This window comes from Astyanax mexicanus, chromosome 2, assembly GCF_023375975.1.
Source record: "Astyanax mexicanus isolate ESR-SI-001 chromosome 2, AstMex3_surface, whole genome shotgun sequence".
NCBI classification, from domain to species: domain Eukaryota; kingdom Metazoa; phylum Chordata; class Actinopteri; order Characiformes; family Acestrorhamphidae; genus Astyanax; species Astyanax mexicanus.
In genome coordinates, this window is record NC_064409.1 from 47627210 (window position 1) to 47644069 (window position 16860).

A 16860-nucleotide genomic window follows, 5' to 3' on the forward strand; every position below is an offset into this window, starting at 1 on the left:
TTTGGTATTCAGACGCTCTTTTAATAATGAAACTATAGGTTTAATTTAGCCTGACTGTGTGTTAAACAACAGGATGTAAAGAGGTGGTCAGTCCCAAAAATATGAACTGTCCAGTCTAGGGTCAGGTCTTCTTTATGGAAATAAAATCTGGAAAAAAATATATATATAATGATTCATCTAAATGTTAGTGATTATAACTCAATATGCACAGATAAAAGAGCTGGGCAGTCTCAAAAACTTCATGGAATCATGGAAGGTAAAGCCATTGAAAGGCCCAAAGAAATAAGTAATTTTAGAAAAAGTATTACGTAGTTGTAAGTGTTTAAATCTGCTAAATGACACATTTACTTAAATGGAAAAAGTAGTTTTTTTTATTATTTTTTTTAGAAGAACTTTGAAAAGTGCTTTAACTAGGGGGTCTAGTATTAAGCCTTTCAGGAAAATAAAACTTAAATAAATAATTTTAAAAAATCACTTACAAGTAGGTTCAGATACAAGCAATGGTTGCACATCCTAAATATGCTAAGATACTAAGAATATGAACTAGTACAATCAAATGCATTTGTTGTGTAGTTACATTCCTGTTTATTAACCTGGATGAATAATGTTTAGGACAATGTGACATTTGACAGCAGAAAATATTTTTACTCATTACTTTTTTAATTTAATTTGATTTATTTTCACACAAAGAAATATTAACAAATCAAAGTCATTGTATTACTTTTTTTCCCTCCCTTTCTTTTTCTGACTAATATCTGCCTAGTAACATGTATATTAACTATATTAGTAGTCAGGCACCAGTTACCATAGCCTTACAATGACTGACAACCTTTTTATGTTCCATTTTAAAGCTTTTAATTAGGGTGGCGCTGATTGGGGAGTTCTGGACTGATGCCGATATACATATTTCTAACTTGCAAAAAGGCTAAAAAGCGCCAGTATAACTTTAGAAATAAATGTAAAATTTATATGCCTCAAGGTTTTTTGGTTTTGTTATTTTTTACATAAACTGGACGCATATGCTTTAAACCCTCTTTTTTAAATGAGTAGGTGTCGATTCCGAGGGTTCTCTTACTCTTTCCACAACCACTTTGAGTGTTTAATAAAGACCTTCATGATATTGTATTTATTTATTATTTTTAACAATATTATTATTGTATTTATTTATTTATTTATTATTTATCTGTTAATACCCTTGACTTGGATGAAGATCAGATCACATTTTATGACACATTTATGCAGAAAAACATAAAATTCCAAAGGATTTACATACTTTTTTCTTGCAAATTAAGTTCTACATAGTTGCATAAAGAAGATTCACAGAATTGCAGGTTAAGTCACTTCCACATCATTAACTTTGATGAACTCGGATGTACAGACATCAACAGTGTTGTGGGTTTCTTGTCAAAGATTAACCTTGTCAATAACAGGAATCGCATGGTCTACTGGACTTTGAACAAGTGAATGACCAGGACAGACAGACAGGTATTTTCTTCTTGCAACCCCTGGTATCAGTGGGGTTTTGGATATTGTCTTGCTGCAAGATATGTTACTGTTAAGTTATAAGACTTTTGTATGTGTGGCAAACACCAGCAGTTCAGGCCTTGGTCAAGGATTCTCTCCTAAAGGAAAAAATACTCTGTAGCAATTTAACTTACCAGAACTTGTGGAGTCCTTCAGGATTTCCTTATAAAGGGTGGGCTTGTGTACCAAGTTTAAAGGGTTTAAGGGTTTTAGCATAATGGGGGAATAATAAAACCACTGGATAGCAGGAGGCAATCCTGACAGCTTTATACCCCTCTAGCCTGGAATTAGAAATGGTGCCATTGGGTTCATGTTTATCTACTCCAGAGAGTCCTATTGACAATGCTTCTCTACACAGGGACCAGACAGTGTGTCCATTTCAAGATCTGTGTCAACAATTTTAGTTAAACATATCATAAAGCAGATGAACACAGTGATATTTGAGAAGTGAAATTAAGTTTTTAGGATTTACAGAAAGTGTACAATAATTCTTTAAACACAATTAGGCAGGTGCATACATTCTGGCACCCTTGTTTTATTGATTGGAATTCTTTAAGCACTAATTATTGGAAACACAGAAATTAGTTTGATAATTTAGTTTGACCCTTGACCTACATTCACACAGGTGAATAAAATTTTTGAAAACGGGTTAATGTGGCCAATTGCAACTTTTCTCTCCTTTTTGCACCTTCTCAGAAGAGCAGCAATGTGGGGGCCTCAAAACAACTCTTAAATGACCTGAAAACTAAAATTGTTCAACATCATGGTTTAGGGGAAGGATACAAAAAGCTATCTCAGAGATTTCAGCTGTCAGTTTCCACTGTGAGTAGCATAGTTAAGGCCTGCAGTGGCAGAACAAGAAAAGTCTCAGATAAGCAGAGAAGGATGGTAAGAACAATTATAGTCAACCCAAAGACCTACAACATCAGCTTGCTTGTAGATGGATTCACTGTGCATCGTTCAGCTATTCAGCGCACTTTACACAAGGAAAGGCTGTATGTGAGAGTAATGCAGAAGAAGCCTTTTCTGAGCACACGCCACAAACAGAGCCGCTTGAGGTACGCTAAAGCACATTTGAACAAGCCATCTTCATTGTAAAATAAGGTGCTGTGAACTGATGAAACTAAAATTGAGTTAATTGGAGGGCGGTTATTTATGCATGGCGGAAAAAGAACACAGAATTCCAAGACAACACTTGCTACCCACAGTAAAATTTGGTTGTGGTTTCATCATGCTGTGGGGCTGTGTGGTCAGTGCAGGTACTGGAAATCTTGTTAAAGTTGTGGGGTGCATGAATTTCAGTCAATATCAGCAGATTCTTGAGAACACTGTTCAAGAATCAGTGAGAAAGTGGAAGTTTTGCCAGGGCTGGATACTTCAACAAGAAAATCTCTGTGTTCGTCTGATATGTAATATATTTAACTGAAACTGCTGATCCGAACAACCAGTGATTTATAAAGGAAAGTCATGAAAAATCAGACAAATATAATATATTTTACTCCAGTCTTGGATGAACAAAGGGGATAATTATATATATATATATATATATATATATTGATAGGGCTATCAAACTAACACTTTAATAAAAAAAAACTATTTTTAAGAAAAACATTACATGTTAAATATAAATTAAAACCAATTAATCACCTTTCTTTGGTGCCCTTTTACCCGGTGCTACTGTTCCATATAACGTGTCATCACTGTAATGTGTTGGAGGCAAACAAAACAGCTCTGCTTCGCCCCATTGTCTTTAGGAGTTTCTTAAAGATAGTGAGGGATGCTCCTCCTCTGGTAGTGGAAGGTAGATATTATATATCACTCACCTCTAATTATCACATCAGGGTCCTACTTTTTTGCTGTTTTTTAGCAAAAGAAAACTCATACTGTTCTCATTTCCCATTAAATCTCTACTAGACACAGATTATATCTTTCCATTATCATTTATTTTATTTTAATCCTGGATATATGGAGATACTTGGAGTGCAGTATTAGTATCATAACATTCTGGATCATTGACTTCTTTTACAAATCTGAAAAATATTATTTGCATTTTTTTAATACCTCAGTTAGTGGTGTGCCATATAATGTCGTATGCAAAAATACAATTTAATTTTAATTTTGTTGCAGTAAAACTCCAATGCTGGAAGTAAAGGTTAGATCATATATTTAATATGTTTTAACTGAAGCTTGCTGCACACAAAGTTCTGGTTTTACAGCAGAGCAGTGAGGTTTAACAGTTTACAGCTAAAATAACCATCATTACACCACACTGTCATCCACTCATCATGTGATCACAGCCAGGCCACGCCCCGCCCCCGGGACCGCCCCCGGGACCGCCCACTCCGCTCCCCGCCACTGCGCTGCAGATCAGACAGCCTAAACTTTCTGATTTCTCTGAATAGTTTTTATTCATCTTCAGAAAACTGCGCTCACAGACCGAGAGGAGACTGATGGACCAGCAGCAGCAGCAGCAGCAGCAGCGCGGCTTCTTCTGACCCTCACTCTGATCTGCAGGTATCCGGAGTTTAGACCCTGAATCTACTTTATTACTGCGACCTACAACCGCTCCACAGACTCAACAGTGCAGAAGTTACATTTAATAAATAACCAGCCCTTTTTAGTCTAAATTAGGTCAAACTACGAGTCTTTAACTCTGATTAACAGTCAGTGTTTCTCCGCTACTCCTACAAACCTGAGGAGAATTGTGTTTAAACATAAAGGTGTTAGGTCTCCTGACCCCTCAGATAATGTGTCTGTTTTGAATTCGTGTTTTTCACGGAACGACATTGTTCCTGTGGGCTGGAGTAAAAAAATCCAAATATGTCTTCCGTATTTCTAAAAATAAAGGTCCTGAGGGCACTTTGAGTGATATAAAAGCAGATGATGTTTAAAAAATTATGAGTTTCTTTGATTTTACCAAATTGAAAACCTCTGTAATACAATCAAGAAAAAGATGGATGATCACAAGCCATCAAACCAAGCTGAACTGCTACATCAAAAAAGCAGTGTGTAAGACTGGTGGAGGAGAACATGCCAAAATGCATGAAAACTGTGATTAAAAAACAGGGTTATTCCACCAAATAAGGAATTCTGAACTCTTAAAACTTAGAACTTCATGAATATGAACTTTTCTTTGCATTGTTTGGGGTTTGAAAACTCTTTTTTTTGTTATTTCAGCCATTCCTCATTTTCTACCAATAAGTGATCTAAATGACAAAATTTGTAGAAAGAAATTCTAGTTCATTTGGAAGACATGTTGTCCATAGTTTCTAGAATAAAACAGCAATGTTCATTTTATTATTATATTATTCTGTATAGTGCTAAAAATAGTGCTTTGGGCTCCTTCAGTATGTTAATGGCAGTGATCTATAACAGGTATTATTCCTTTAGAACCCAAAGAACAACCCTATTTGTTTTTTTAAGTATAGACCCCATTCTTTGACTATCCAGGCAGTGAGAAAGCCGGCAAACTGATCTTCTCTGGTATTAAGGATCTAGCTTGTAAGGCAAAAGGTGTGAATGCCATCTTTACTTATTTATCTGTGATTTTGCCCAGCCGTGAATATCCTAAACAAATAAACCACTGAACTGTACTGGTTCATTTATGTTAATGACCTCTATTCACTAAACACAATAGGAAATTGAGGTCAGGGTTAATATGAGTATAATGGTGTTTTGTGCAGCATAGCTGTTTATGGAATGACCTACATGTTTTAAGGTTTACTCTGAATGAACACATTATTTATTATTATAAATGTAGAGGGCGTTAACTTTTTCTTTGAAGTACTTCTTGTGCATTTAATACAGTGTAGAATTAGAGAGCTGTAGCTACTATGCAAATTCTTATATGCTGAGAGCGAGAAAGTGAGAAAGATTCACAGATTCACTTTCTTACCTTTAACATAAGATGTGTGACTTGGTTGCTGTGATTAGAGCAATTCAGTACAATATAATATGAGTCCAATTGTCTATTTAGGATTACAGTATAAGCAACTCATTAACGATACGTATTTTTCTTTACACAGTGGACAGCACTTCTAGAAGATGGCATCCAGCCCTATTGACCCATATGTCTTCTCCTCTGACACACTTCCCACCGACCTCCGGTTCCTACCTCCACTGGCCAATGGCCGGCTGGGCTGGAGAGTGTTTTGGACGGTTATGCATATGGGTGGAGTTTATAATGGAGAGAAAGGAGCTTGTCACCGTGCTGATATACCATGTCCACTGTCTGTAAAGATGAGGACTGAAGAGGAGGGAAACCAAACATACACTTTGGACACACACACAGGTTTGCATGATAACAGTGGACACACACACGTATATTCACTGGCAGACAGAAAGAGCTGCACAGTAAAACAGTCCCTGTGCTGCAGTTTATTATCACTTAGTAGTAACAATATGTTGATTGAATTTCAGCTTATTGAATTTCTTTGGTTGCTTGTGCTGTTATCTTGCCAGTGATTCTCATATTACTTTGTTTTGAGTGTGCCTCTGAAAAATCTCAGTTTGAAAGGCCATATACCCCTAACGCTTCCCCCCCTACCCCTCCAGCCTAACAAGAATTGGGACACTTTACCCTTAGACGTGCACTTGCAAAACAGAGGGGTAGGGACAAGTGGTAGGTCCAAGGGGTGAAATAGGATTGGGCCTAAGAATTACTATGAGTTGTTCCTAAATCACTGTGAAATCACCAATGGTTCTGTAAAGTTTAACACAGCCTCCTTGCTTCTACACTCACTGTCCTTCTTATAAGTTCAACTGACCACATTACAGAATACAGTCTACCATTACAGACTGCAATCCATCTGTATCTCCGCATGCTTTATTATCCTCCTTTCACCCTGTTCTACAATGGTCAGGACCCCAGAGGATCACCGCAGAGCAGGTATTTTTTGGGTGGCGGATAATTTTCAGCACTGCAGTGACTCTGACACAGTGGTGGTGAGTTAGTGTATAGTTCTGATATGAGTGGATCAGACACAGCAGTGCTGCTGGAGTTTTTAAACACTGTGTTTACTCACTGTCCACTCTATTAGACAATCCTACCTAGCTGGCACATCCACCATGTAGATGTAAAGTCAGAGACAGAAGCTCGTCTGTTGCCGCGCAGTTTTTGTTGGTCATCCTTGTGACCGTCATCAGTGGTCTCAAGGCACTGTTAAACTGGATATTTCTGGTTGGTGGACTATTCTCAGTGCAGAGGTGACAATTTTTAAGTGAGGGGTTTAAAAACTCCAGCAGCACTGCTGTGGGACAACACACACTAACACGCCACCACCATGTCAGTGTTACTGCGATGCTGAGAATGACAGTAAAGGTAAAAACGTATATTAATATCTCTTTGTATTGTTTGCATACTCTGTTCCTCTGTGTATACTGTTTAATAAAGCACATGTGTAATTCCCTGCTCTTCTCCTCTCTTCCAGGTATATTCACTCACTCTGTCCTTACCTCTCGTGTGCAGGCATCTCAGCTGTTTTACGCACACCGGCAGTACCCCAACCTGCTCGTCATGGAGGTGTTCCTGAAGCGCCAGGCTGCTACCGAGGACCCCATCACAGTCATGCTTGACAGTTCCTTCTCACCATACAGTGATGACATCTCTTTCCAAGCTGCTCCAGACTATAAAGGAGGAAGGTTTGTATCAGCACAGGCATTAGAGCCCACACATACAAGGAAATCTGTTTTACAGTGGCTTACAACACAAAGTAGCACATAATTGTGAAGTGGAACGAAAAAGATAAAAAGTTTTCTTTTTTTTTATCAAATAAAATCCAGAGCAATCAACTACCTTCAGGAGCCACTTGAGTCCAGCTGTGTGTAATTTAGCCTCAGTATAAATACACCTGATCTGTGAAGGCCTCAGTGGTTTGTTAAAGAACACTAGCGAACAAACAGCATCATGAAGACCAAGGAACTCACCAGACAGGTCAGAGATAAAAAGTTATCGAGAAGTTTAGAGCAGGGTTAGGTTATAAAAACATATCCCAAGCTTTGAGCATCCCAATGAGCATTATTCAAGCCATCATCCACAAAAGGAAACAGTTTCCACAACTCCAAACCTACCAATAGGGGTGGGAATCTTTTACTATCTCACGATTCGATTCGATTCCGATTTTGGGGGCCACGATTCGATTCAAAATCGATTTTTGATTCAAAACGATTTGATTTATAAAAATTTATTGAAAACTTATTGAAAAAAAAGCCTCCAAAATATACACTGGTCCTGGAGAAGGTAATGTGTTACAAAAACAATAAAATGTGCAGGAATGTGGGTCTTCAGTGACAGAGGAATCACTGGGATATCACAATGACGTTAATGAACAATAAATAAATAATAAATAACACTGCTTTATTACCAGGCTACTAGCGGTGGTGTGTAGGTGACGCTGCTGGGCTGATGTGATGATAGCAGTGAAGCGCTAAAGTTCAGGAGCAGCTGCTGATTAACTAGTTAATTTAAGGTCGTTGTATTTCTTCAGAAAGGGAGCAGGAGGTGGAGAAATTAATTCATATGGTCCATTCCTTAATTCCTCTGTGATGAGGAGCTGAAATTAGCTCTGATTAGCTTATTGTTATTTTTCCGTTCCGCCTTAAATGCTGCAGCCCGCTGCCACCTGTAGCGTTATTTAAGGTGGAACTGGAAAGTTAGCTAGTTAGCTAGCTAACAGAAACTGAAACTAACTACTAGCGATCTTTTTTATGCTTGTTATGAAGCATTCTGCCATAAAACATTAAAACTACACGTTAATCTAAGGTAATATAGTGCTTGTTCTGCCATCTTACCGGTGATTCTCATACACCTACGCTCTGTGTGGGTCTGACGGTAAGTTCAAACTGCAGCGGCCACGGTCGCTTTGGGCAGTGGGAGGCGGAGCGAAAAACGCTTCGTGCCGCTGCAGTGTGAACTTACCGTGAGGGGTAGGGCCAAGGGAAGAAATGGGATTGGACCTTAGAATCGATTTTGGGACATTTTAAATCGATTCTGAATCGTAGTAAATGAGAATCAAGATTCTTATGTGAATCGATTTTTTGGCACACCTCTACCTACCAAGACCTCTCTGTCCACCCAAACTGACAGATCAAGCAAGTTAGAGAAGCTCTGGTTAGAGAAGCAGCCAAGAGGCCCATGGTCACTGTGGAGTAGCTGCAGAAATCCACAGCTCAGGTGGGAGAATCTGAAAGAAGGAAAACCATTGTTGAAAGAAATGCGTAAGAAGTGCCGTCTGCAGTTTGCCACAACCAACAACCATGTATCATTTTCATTTCGCTTCACAATTAAGTGCTACTCAAATACATATAAGTTTGTGGTTGTAAGGTGCCAAAATATATATATAAAAAAAAAAAAAAGTTTGCAAGCCACTGTAGTATGTAGGCCTTTGTAGGCATGAGGTAAATCGATTTGTAGCAACAGCACATTTGTTTTTCTTACAACAGGCATATCTTTGGGCAGGCTAACTCTGCAGAGGTTCCTGGAGGACATCGTCCCAGCGTGCACCTGATCTGGACCCCAATTGCCTCCTCTGTAAGTCTTCAGCCTGATCAGAGTCAGTCTCGCTGGGGTTTTATCCTTGCGGTTGCAGAGAGCAATGAGACGGTTCAGGCTTGTTTCGACACTGGCATGGAGCTCTTTGAACAAGGTGATCTGCAGACCTCCCATCAAAGGGCCTGGGCAGAACTGTGGCTGGACAGCAGGGTGGAGCTGGCAGGACCACTACCCCTCAGTCGAGCCGTGATTGGCTGCATGTTCTACCTCCTTAGTGCCTTCCCGTCACTCAAAGAGGCACCCAGCCCGTTTGGGGGCGTCAGCCCTGGAGGACTGTCCAATGGGGGGCAGGGGCAGGACTACTGGGGACATGTGTTCTGGGATCAGGTAAGGCTCTCAGCAACCAGAACCACCAGAATGTAGAAGTGTCCAGTGATCATTATTTATCATAATTTCTAAACATGAAGCATCAGCTTGGACAGCTGTATATACACTAAGGCCCAATTCCATTTTTATTTTGTACCCCTATTTCTTGTTTTCAAATGCAACTCTTCTCATTTAAACAGAGTTACAGGAGGAAAGGGTGAAATTCTCCTTCCCCTACGAATTGGGAAACCCTTCAAGAACCAAAAAATAATGCTGGGCTGATGTAATCATAGTGGTGCAATAAATTTCAGTAACTAATATTTATTAACTAATATTTATTATACTAAATTAATTATTATTGTCCATTCTTCAATTCCTCTGTGATGGGGAGTTAAACTGAACTATTATTAGCTTTTATTTTCTTTTTTGTATTATAATTTTTCCGTTCTACCTTAAATGCTGCAGCCTCTGCTGTCTGTTGCACCATTTAAGGCAAAACAGAAAAGGTAGTTAGCTAGTTAACTACTAAGACAGACAACCAACATTTTTTTATGCTTGTTATGAAGAAAATAACCAGACAATATTATTGAAACTATGGTAATATTCTGGTTATAACAATTTCTAACAAGAAAAATACTCAAATTTGTGGGTTGCATTATTGCCAATGATACTCAGGCCTCTGTTTAGAGTGTGCTTCTGAAAATTATCTCCTGCCTAACAATAATCGGGACACCCTACACCTAGGAGTGAACACGCAAAACAGAGGGATAGGGCTAAGTGGTAGGGCCAAGGGGTGAAATTGGATTGGGCCCAAATCTCTGTATGTTATATAAATCCAGTGGAATAATTATTGATTCTCTCTGTCTCTTCCAATAGGACACATGGATGTATCCGAGCATTGCACTGTTTTACCCTAAACTCGCCAAAGCTGTCCTGGATTACAGAGTGAGCACAATAGAAGGCGCTAAATCCAATGCCCAGCAGCAAGGTTTTAAGGTATATACATTGTTACTTATAACATCGGTTTCCCAGACAGGGATTGAACTTTTTTATTTGGAATACAGATTTTTCGTTTAAAAAGAAATAATGTCTACTACTAGGCTTAATCCCTATCCAGGAATCTGACCCATAAGTACAAGAGTAACTCTGTGTTTAAATATTGTCTCCACATGATCCTGATTGGTTTAATCATATATTAACTGTATTTACTGTTGACTAAAGACTTAGGGTTTTTTTTGTCATTAAAATACAACCTAAAACATATTAATTTTATTATTATTTTAAACTGTATCATGCCTTTTTCTCTGCAGTTTATTTGTGGTTTATATTTTAGAGAAATTGGGAAATTGAGTCCCAAAAGGACACTAATAGAAGCTGCCTGTTCACTGTCTGCTCCAGATTAAATAATAAGCTTTAATATAGTGAATCAAGCTTTTACTTTTTACAAAGTTTTACAGAACAAACTATTTAGTTTATAGTTGTAATAACTCAAATATAATTCCAAAATAAAATGTTGGTGCCCATTTTTTTTTTGTTGTTGTGCATATTTTGACCATTGCAATTTCAACTTCAATCTTTAACTATTTTACTAATCAGTAAGGTAAGGCTTGTAATTCCAAGCAGAAAAATCTGTTTGTGTATGTTCTGATCGTTTGTTTGTTTCTAGGGCTTGAAGTTTCCATGGGAGAGTGCTGTATCAGGTCAGGAGGTGTGTCCAGAAGACATTTACGGACAACAGGAGATCCATATTAATGGAGATGTAACTTTTGCCTTCCAGCAATACTTCTACCTCACACGGGTATTCACTTTTAAACCCACGGCTTATTATTAAACATAACATCTTAAATTCAACACATACTATTTAGTAACTACAAATTCATCTTTAACTACTATAAATAATTCAGTAACTACTAATGTAAATTATGTACATTTATGTGAATCAACTATTTTTGGTCCTCTGAAAGCTCTTTGTAGTGCGGCATAGCTCACCTACATGCATCCTTCTTGTGCGGAGCAAACAGCAAACTCAAAAAGTTTGAGTGGTTGTTATACTGGACTTCATCAATAACACAAAGGTTCTCATCCTTCACTAGCACAAAGAGGTTTTTATTAAGACATGAATGACCGTTGACTTAGATGTAGATCAGATCACATTTTAACCATGAAATTCCAAAGGGCCCACATACTTCTTTTTTGTTGCGGTAGTTTAGTTTAGTTTAGTTTAGTAACTGCTATACATTTTTGTTAAACTACTGTTGGTTCAGTAAATCGTAAAAATGTTTCAGTAACTATGATTGTTCTGTAACTACTAGAAATTACTCAGTACTTTCTAGAAGTTTTTAGTAACTTCTGTAAAATTTTACAACCTACTATAAATCATTCAATACGTATCACAGACTTTATTATCTAGTGTTCCTCAAATACTCTAAATTAATTAGTTGCCACTATTTTCTAATTAATTACATGATTCTGCTACTACTACTAATTGTTTTAGTATCTACAATGTAATACATGGTAACTACTAGAAACTGTTCAATAATAACTTTATAATGTTCACTTAATGCTATAAATGAATTGGTAGCTACAGTTTTTTAAGTGCATACTACAAATTACTCTGTAACTACTATTGAATGAATATTAAATATTAATACTGTTTTCCTCAAATTAAAGGATCTTGATCTGTTTAAATCTGGGCGTGGAAGTGAAGTGGTGTGGGGAGTGGCTGATTACTGGGTGTCTCGAGTTACCTGGAACCCAGAAGATAAGAGCTACCATCTCAAAGGTGTGTGGACTGGTATCATCAGCAGAGATTTAAAAGAACTGGAATTAAGCCGTGTGTTTCATGTCAGTGTGCGCATGTGTTTATGTGTCAATCAGGAGTGATGCCTCCTGATGAATACTACTACAATGTTGACAACTCTGTGTACACAAACATTGTGGCCAAGAACAGGTGTGTGTCTGCTCTCTAGCGCATGCTGATGGTGTGTTCCTAAAAAAAGCTCCATTAGAATTTGCTTGTTTAAAGCAACAACATCCCCCTGTTTGTCTCTCAGTTTGCAGTTTGCTGTGGAGTTAGCTGGCCTGCTGCAGCATCCGGCACCGCCAGAGTGGCAGGAGGTGGCTGATAAACTCAAAATCCCCTTTGACTCAGACCTGAAATACCACCCGGAATTTGATGGTTACAGAAAGGGTAAGATATTGTTTTTTGTCAACAATAAAAATCATTATTGTGTGATGGAGAGCAGTACACCCCATGAGAAGGGGTAACAGGCTCACATAGGCGGCTCGTTCTCTGTATCTCCAAAAATGTAAACACACCAGATAAGAGACAAGACAACACCCACACTCACTGTACATCAGCTCATTATACATTTAAACATTTTGTCAGTGTTTAAATCCCACATATGGTGACTTTAATTGTCTTTGTAGTGATAGAGAGAAAGCAGTCAGCGAGTTACCGTAAGCTGCATCCAGGGTTGCCAGGTCCAGCAAAAAATCATGCCCTTAAGTCTGTCTAAAACCTGCCCTTAAACTAGAAGCTTAAACTAGCCCAATATCTAAGGTTGCCACTGATGTTTATAATAGTGTACATTTTGATTTTGAACGGTTTGCAAAAAAGCTTTTTGGCAGCCAAGATAAATATAAAAGTAGCCCAACAAAACACACACCTTGTTCTTTAATTTTTCACCCGCGACTATCAAACAAGCTCAATTTTGGCAGGAAAACTCAAGGTAAAAGAGGCAAGTGAATAGCGCCATACAATACAAAGGCTTATTGAAAATGTGCATGAATTTAAAATATTTTAGGACTTACACATTTCGCTTTAAATTCAATTGAAAACATATTTAAATCAAATTTCCTATAAAACAACAACATCCTGCATGTGTGATTGTCTTCTGCAATATGCTTTATAATTTTATATGGGTACACCAAATATGAAAATGTCCTGCAAAAGCTGTCTATGGCCTAAAAATTTTAGCTGTAAAGATGCAGTAAAACATGCACTGGATCAGGATTAATTGACTAAAATAGTCATTAGTCCACATACTTTTAGCCAAATACAGCTTTGCAAAAAATAAGAGACGACTTAAAGATGGGGTTTTTCCTTGATTTTACCAAATTAAGAACCTCTGGAATATAATCAAGAGGAAGATGGATGATCACAAGCCATTAAATCAAACTTAACTGCTTGAATTTTTCCACCAGGAGTGGTATAAATACCACCAAATATTTATTTTTCTGAACTCTTAAAACTTTATGAATATGAACTTGTTTTCTTTGCATTGTTTGAGGTCTGAAAGCTCTGCTTCTTTTTTTTTCTTGTTATTTCAGCCATTTCTTATTTTCTGCAAATAAATGCTCAAAATGACAATATTTTTCGTTGGAATTTGGGAGAAATGTTGTCCGTAGTTTATAGAATAAAACAACAATGTTCATTTTATTCAAACATAAACCTATAAAAAAGCAAAATCAGAGAAACTCATTCAGAAACTAAAGTGGTCTCTTAATTTTTTCCAGAGCTGTATATGTGTATATAATATCTGCAGAGTTTGTTTTGACCATGTGCTTACATCCTTACAGGAAGTCCAGTAAAGCAGGCTGATGCAGTGTTGATAGGTTTTCCACTGGGCGTCTCAATGAGCCCAGAAGTCAGAAGGAATGATCTGGAATGGTACGCTGCTGTCACTGACCCAAATGGACCTGCTATGACCTGGGTAAGGACACACTGTTCACACACACCCAACAAAATAAGCTTTTCTACTAAATCCAATGGGCAGCAGATAGCTTTTTTCACATTGCAGTTGTGTCTGTTGTGACTTGAAACATTTTTTTTCTCTTTAATAATATCACTGGTGTAGCAGGAAGAATGCATCTTATGGTTAAATGTGTGTGTCCTACCACAAGGGAATGTTTGCAGTGGGTTGGTTGGAGCTTGGTGAAGCTGAAAAAGCACAGCAGCTTATAGAGAAGTGCTTTAAAAACATCCAGGGACCCTTCCAGGTACGTATAAATGTCTGGCTGTGTATCTACATACATACCCACCTACCCACACACCAGCCTTCCTGCATAAACAACAGATACACACAGATTACAAAATATTCATAGCATAGCCACACAAGATTGCTGAATCAGCTTGTTTTAACCTGTTTTAACCTGTACTCAAATATCACTTGCATGAAAAAAAGTGTGCTTAGGCTTAACTGGTGGTAAAAGGTGAAAAACAATGCTTATAGTTGGTTACAGGAAGAAAATAGAGATTGTGTATTGAGTGAAAATGTTTTCTATGTGGGACAGTAAAAACGTATATTTGTATAAATGGCACGTTGGCATGTTTCCTCTTTTTAAGCTGTTGAAGGTAGAATATGGAGCTACTTTAGCATTTTTTCTCTCAGTTAAACGCAGTAACTCAGCGAATTACAATATTATAGTTTGCATCAAAAGTACCCAATATTTTTCATACTATAACAAGGGATTGGCACCAATAATACAAATCTAAGTGTTTCTAAGACTGATTGTTTTATTCAACTTTAAATAACCATTAACAAAAACTTAGCTTTTTAATCGATTGACATCACTAGAATATATATATATATATATATATATATATATATATATATATATATATATATTGCACGCAGGTATGGAGTGAGTCGTCTGATGGTTCTGGAGCTGTTAACTTCCTCACTGGTATGGGTGGATTTCTGCAGGCTATGCTGTTTGGGTACACTGGCTTTAGGCAAGTACCCATGCATACTTTTATATACTTATGCTTGAAAAGGAAACATTTCTAACACAATGAGAATAATTTAACATGCACACCACAGTGACAGTCATTCTTGTTTTTTTTTTCTTGACCGCTTTCTTGACCTGCTCTGTTGTTCTTTGCAGGATACAAAAGGACTGTCTGTGTTTTGCTCCGCTGATGCCTGATGACGTGGCTGTGTTCAGTGTGAAAGGTGTGAGCTACCTCAACAACAAGCTGGACTGGCTGGTTCAGAAACAAGAAGTCAGTGTTGTATTGAGGAAGCAGGCAGAGGATTCTGGCAGTGAGAAGTTGTGTCCTCTGGAGATCGTATTAAAAAGCTCTGGAAAAATAATACCTCTTGTCCCAGGTCAGCAACAGCCTTAAGATTCATTAATAAATTAGTTTCAGTCATACAAAACTATGTTTATATGCATTTATTTAAAATTGTAATAATTTCATGTGTGAATCAAGATTAATATGAACCTTTTTTAATCTGTGTCTACAGGCCAGACGGTGACCTTTCCACGACAAGCTGGCAAGATCCATAAACAACAGTCTAGCTCATCCTGCTGGCCTCTGTGATCAACCAATCATACAGCAGAGCAGAGGGATAGTGTGTGATAGCTGTAGCCCTAAAGGACAGACATAATAAAAGTATTACTTTTATATGTTGTAGCACCTTTGTGTAGAATGTTTGTTTTAGGGAATTACTTTCAGATTGCAAAACTGTTGTTTTTTTTTAGACAAAAATCTAATCTAATAAATTAAAATAAATTAAAATAAATACAAAAAATTTTTTTAACTAATTTAAAATGTTTACTTTAAAGGTAAGTGTTCACATTACATTACATTGTAATTAGCACACACTTTTATCCAAAGCGAATTAGACATGTTTAGGTACATAAGCAAATAGAGGACATACAAATTAAAGGCAAAATGTAAAACATTTAGCAGAGCCTGATGAAATATTAACATTTCAGTTAGGAAAAACGTAGTAAGAGGTGAGCATTAAAAGAAAGACCATTTCAAACCACATAGTGGTAATACACATTAATAATAATTAAACATATTTAACACAATATTTTTTAATGACAGATGGTAACTGGAAATTAAAATTCTCATTCTAGGTTTTTTACTTTTAGTAAAATGATTGTATGGATTATATGGAAATAAAATGAAATGTGTTTTGGTACTAATGTTTGTGATGTGTTGCTTAGTTAAATAAATGTGTTGCTCTATTCCAGGTTTATTTTTCTACTACACTCTCCTGTAAGAATGTATATCGGACAAATAAGTATATTTGTACTAAAATGATAAAAAAGAAAACAAAAAGTTAAAGTAAGCAAACTTGGACTGCAGTAAAGCTTGAACATTTCAGTCACGGAGGTGAACGTAGCAAGGGGTATTATAGTGGTACACACTAATAATCATTAAACCGTATTTAATACAATATTATTTCATGATAGATAGTGTAAATTAATCATCTTATATTAGTTTTCAAAAAACTAATTCTCTCATTTCAGCTTTCAAAAAATAAAATATTGAATATATGAAAAGGAAATTTTACTTTATACTAAATACTAAAATAAATGTTTTTGATGTATTTTCCTGTTATTGCTTAAATAAATGTGTTGCTCTGTTTTGGGGCTATCTTTCTTTCTTTATTTATATATATATATATATATATATATATATATATATATATATATATATATATATATATATATAAAATCAC

General features: G+C 36.8%; 1 protein-coding gene across 3 annotated transcripts; it reads left to right on the plus strand.

Annotated features, from left to right (window-relative positions):
- The first annotated feature begins 3867 nt into the window (after window positions 1-3867).
- On the plus strand, window positions 3868-16317 carry pgghg (protein-glucosylgalactosylhydroxylysine glucosidase). 3 transcript variants are annotated; one of them, XM_007235131.4, is made up of 14 exons: window positions 3870-4038; window positions 5550-5815; window positions 6954-7164; window positions 8965-9400; window positions 10256-10375; window positions 11046-11177; window positions 12050-12161; window positions 12257-12329; window positions 12433-12569; window positions 13961-14094; window positions 14285-14380; window positions 15019-15116; window positions 15269-15492; window positions 15631-16317. In XM_007235131.4, exons 2-14 carry the CDS (start codon window positions 5569-5571, stop codon window positions 15705-15707), a joined length of 2097 nt encoding a protein of 698 aa, XP_007235193.3. In that variant the 5' UTR covers window positions 3870-4038; window positions 5550-5568; the 3' UTR covers window positions 15708-16317. The 3 variants fall into 3 exon arrangements, with proteins under 3 accessions (XP_049330362.1, XP_007235193.3, XP_007235194.3); XM_007235132.4 differs by lacking the exon at window positions 3870-4038 and having other exon boundaries at window positions 5694-5815; window positions 6992-7164; XM_049474405.1 differs by lacking the exons at window positions 15019-15116; window positions 15631-16317 and having other exon boundaries at window positions 3868-4038; window positions 15269-15440.
- Window positions 16318-16860: the final 543 nt, after the last annotated feature.